This window comes from Abrus precatorius, unplaced genomic scaffold (assembly GCF_003935025.1).
Source record: "Abrus precatorius isolate BTA unplaced genomic scaffold, Abrus_2018 Scaffold10, whole genome shotgun sequence".
Taxonomy (NCBI): Eukaryota; Viridiplantae; Streptophyta; class Magnoliopsida; order Fabales; family Fabaceae; genus Abrus; species Abrus precatorius.
In genome coordinates, this window is record NW_020874292.1 from 7716165 (window position 1) to 7719585 (window position 3421).

At 34.6% G+C, this 3421-nt stretch overlaps 1 protein-coding gene across 2 annotated transcripts; it reads left to right on the top strand.

Annotated features, from left to right (window-relative positions):
- Window positions 1-339: 339 nt before the first annotated feature.
- LOC113848321 (protein yippee-like At4g27745) lies at window positions 340-2916 on the top strand. 2 transcript variants are annotated; one of them, XM_027477786.1, is made up of 4 exons: window positions 340-459; window positions 766-795; window positions 905-1034; window positions 2432-2916. In XM_027477786.1, the coding sequence occupies exons 3-4, from the start codon at window positions 942-944 to the stop codon at window positions 2657-2659; spliced, it is 321 nt and encodes a 106-aa protein (XP_027333587.1). In that variant the 5' UTR covers window positions 340-459; window positions 766-795; window positions 905-941; the 3' UTR covers window positions 2660-2916. The 2 variants fall into 2 exon arrangements, with proteins under 2 accessions (XP_027333587.1, XP_027333592.1); XM_027477791.1 differs by lacking the exon at window positions 340-459 and adding an exon at window positions 569-647.
- Window positions 2917-3421: the final 505 nt, after the last annotated feature.

The following is a 3421-nucleotide window of genomic DNA, read 5'->3' on the forward strand; positions in this document are numbered from 1 at the left end:
CGCGCACGTGGTTACTTGCTGGTTCGTGTCGCGCGTGTGGAATCTCATGTCTCCACTCACCCCCACCTGACACCCAAATAAAAGTAAAAAGAAAAATGTCTATATTTTATTTATTTATTAATTTTTTAAAATTTTAAAATAATATATAATAATAATGTTAAACGGATATGTAAAAAGGCGTGACAAAATTAAATATTAAATTGAATGATTGATCACCCCTTCAATAAAATGTTTACCATTATAATATTATTTGAGTTCCATTTTTAACCGTGGAAACCGAACTCACACTCGGAGTCGGACTCCTTCAAGGTGACTGAGTCATCGAAGAAATCCATCACAACTTGCTTCTTCTCTTATTCTATTCTCTATTTAATGCTTTCTTATGCACATCATTTGCTCAAGTAACATTCAATCAATTATTGCAGAAACTCTTCCTTTTTTTACCTTCTTACAATCAAAGTTAGGTTTTTCACAGCTCAGACCCTAATTGACCTCCATTTTCCCTCTTTTGTAGAAGGCCTGTCGCAGTAAATTTATTTTATTCGTTATTATTATTATTATTATATTTGTGATGATTCTGTGCATAGTGTTGGCGTATTTTTACTCATAAACGTGGCGGCTCTGTCTTTATCTGATTACCATATAATGTATAGTATTTTGTTATGAAGCCCCCAATTGGGAATCTTCACTCAACTTTGTGATCAATTAATTCTAGCCTATTCTTGCACGCTAACCCCCTATTTTCTTCTTATCTTTTTGTTGCAGACTTTTGGGTCACCATTGAGATTGCTGTAGGTAAAGAAATTTCATCACTTTTCCTATACCCTTTTCTTCATCTGATTCATTTTGTCAAGACCCTTGTTCTGCTCTTTTGAGTAACTGGTTTTTGGTTTATTTGGAGCAGTGAAGTGCTTAATCTGAAAAAAAATTTTAACCAATTCATGGCGGAACTGGTAGGGCCTCGCTTGTACAGCTGCTGTAATTGTAGAAACCATGTCTCACTCCATGATGATATAATATCCAAGGCTTTTCATGTAAAGCATCTCTCTCTTCTTCTCTCTGTTTTACTTTTTTTTGTGTGATTTTGGAGACCGCACTTTTTTATGAGAATGGTTCTTATTCTTACATTTTTATATGCAAATTAAGTTGATTTTACTGCTTGCCTCTTTGCTGTATGATGGTTTGCATCAGTATACATGCCACTTGAAAAATTTCCATCTCCTTTGATGGGAATGGTTCTTATTCTTACATTTTTATGTGCAAATGATGTTGATTTTTACTGCTTGCTTCTTTGCTGTATGATGGTTTGGCATCAGTGTACATGCCACTTGAAAATTTCCCTCTTCAGTTATTGAAATGGTAAGCTGGTTCAATTTGATGATTTGTAGGTGCCATTGTTATTATGAGAGGGATAGTAAAGAAATTTTAGGGTGATTTCTGGAGAGGAAGAAATTTGATCTCGTGTTTTGTAAATGAGGTGAAGCACAGGAAGTCTGTGGCTCATCAACAATGTGACTAGACTTACTAGAGCCAAGTTTTAAAACCAAACTTGTATATCTCTTAATACTATTATGGCCTAGAATGAATTCAAGTATTTGTTCAAAGCTGAAAAAGAAATAAGTGGCTTTTTCACTTCGATCTTAGCTTCAAATTTGGATAATTCCTTATTCTGTTTCTTTGTTAACAGGAAATGAAAGAATGTATTCTGAACTATATACTAACACTGATGAATTTCCAATGCATTATGGGTCGTCTAGCTTTATTGTAATGATTACATGCTTAGTAGTTAGTGAAGTAAATAAAACACCTAGCTCCCAACTTCTAACGAGCAGTGAGTTATACAGACACCAGATAGTTTGTGTAAGTGCCAGAGTGAGACTGATGGCAGTCGTGGCAATTTAGGTTGTGAATAAGTGAAAGCTGAAGACATCTTTTTTATCAGTTATTTGCGTACACAAAGTGATAGTCACTATATATATCTGTTGGCATTTAGTAGTGGCCGTTGCAGTGATTTCCATGTATGGTTCTCCTCATATTGAGGATGTTTTTGGTTGAAAGCAGCATTTGAATATGGTGGGAAGCTAATGGCAGTGTCAAAAAGATGGAATATTGTTGAGAAAAGTAGGCAGTTTAGAATTTCAATCTCTTACGTTTTTTATTTATTTAAAAAACTGCTTTTACTGACATAACAGTCAATTATCACCTAGATTGCCAACATGTTTTATTTTGTTCATTCGTCATTAAATGTTTTCTAGACGGAAATATTTCCAAGGGTCTTTGTTTTCTCATTTGGACTTCACATATTCTCCGACTAAAGGCATGTGGTTGTTATTCTTGGTATTTAAACTTGCACAATAGTTTTATGATTTTTCCTCTTAAAAACGCTTTTCCAGATCATTTTCTGATATTGTTGTCATAATTTTATAACTAGGGAAGAAACGGCCGAGCTTTTCTGTTTTCTCATGCTATGAATGTTATCACGGGGCCAAAAGAAGACAGGCATCTCTTGACTGGCCTCCACACTGTTGCTGATGTTTATTGTGGTGATTGTCGTGAAGTGCTGGGTTGGAAGTATGAAAAAGCTTATGAAGCATCGCAGAAGTACAAGGAAGGAAAGTTCATACTTGAAAAGTCAAAAATTGTTAAGGAGAACTGGTAGCATTTCTTTCTGCTCCCCAATCCATTTGTTCCCGTCTTCACATCGGTTCGTTCATGGTTTGTGATGCTCATCTTGTACAGGAAGTTCTTACCTTCACCCATTTGACATCTGTCATTGTTTCCCCAGCTTCAATGTATTTCCTCATGTTGTGGCCAGTAGTGAAATTGTAAGATAAACTGTTTATTCCTTGTTAATAAAATTGTGTATTCATTGTCTGGTCTATGAGAATATCAAGGTTGAAATCTATGAAGAACACTGGTCCAAACTTCAATGTGTGTGTATATATATTGCTATTTCAATAAAATAAGATTAATACATATAAACATGTTAGTAGACTACACGTATGTAGCAACCAATTTTATGATTGAATGTAATGATTGGTATTAACACAAGGTGGTCAATATTTGGCTATTGGATGGTCCCTTTCTTCTATGGATGATGTAGTTTTAGTTCAGCTTCCATTTGTGAATAAACGTAAGCTGCTCATGAATAACAGAATACTATGTAGCCGAAGCCTGGAGTGTCTGAGCTGATCCATGCTAGTGTGAATAAAAAAAGGAAATATGAGAATCACATATAAGAAAGAATTGCTTATTCTAGTTTTATTGAATAATCTATCTTTTACAAAATTCATCCTAATTTATATAAGCTCATACAATGAGCTTAATTCCATTAATAACTAACTAAAATAAATAACATAACTGACTCAGCTTACATTCCATCCCCCCTCCTCACAGGTTGGAGTATATATTGATTACTCTC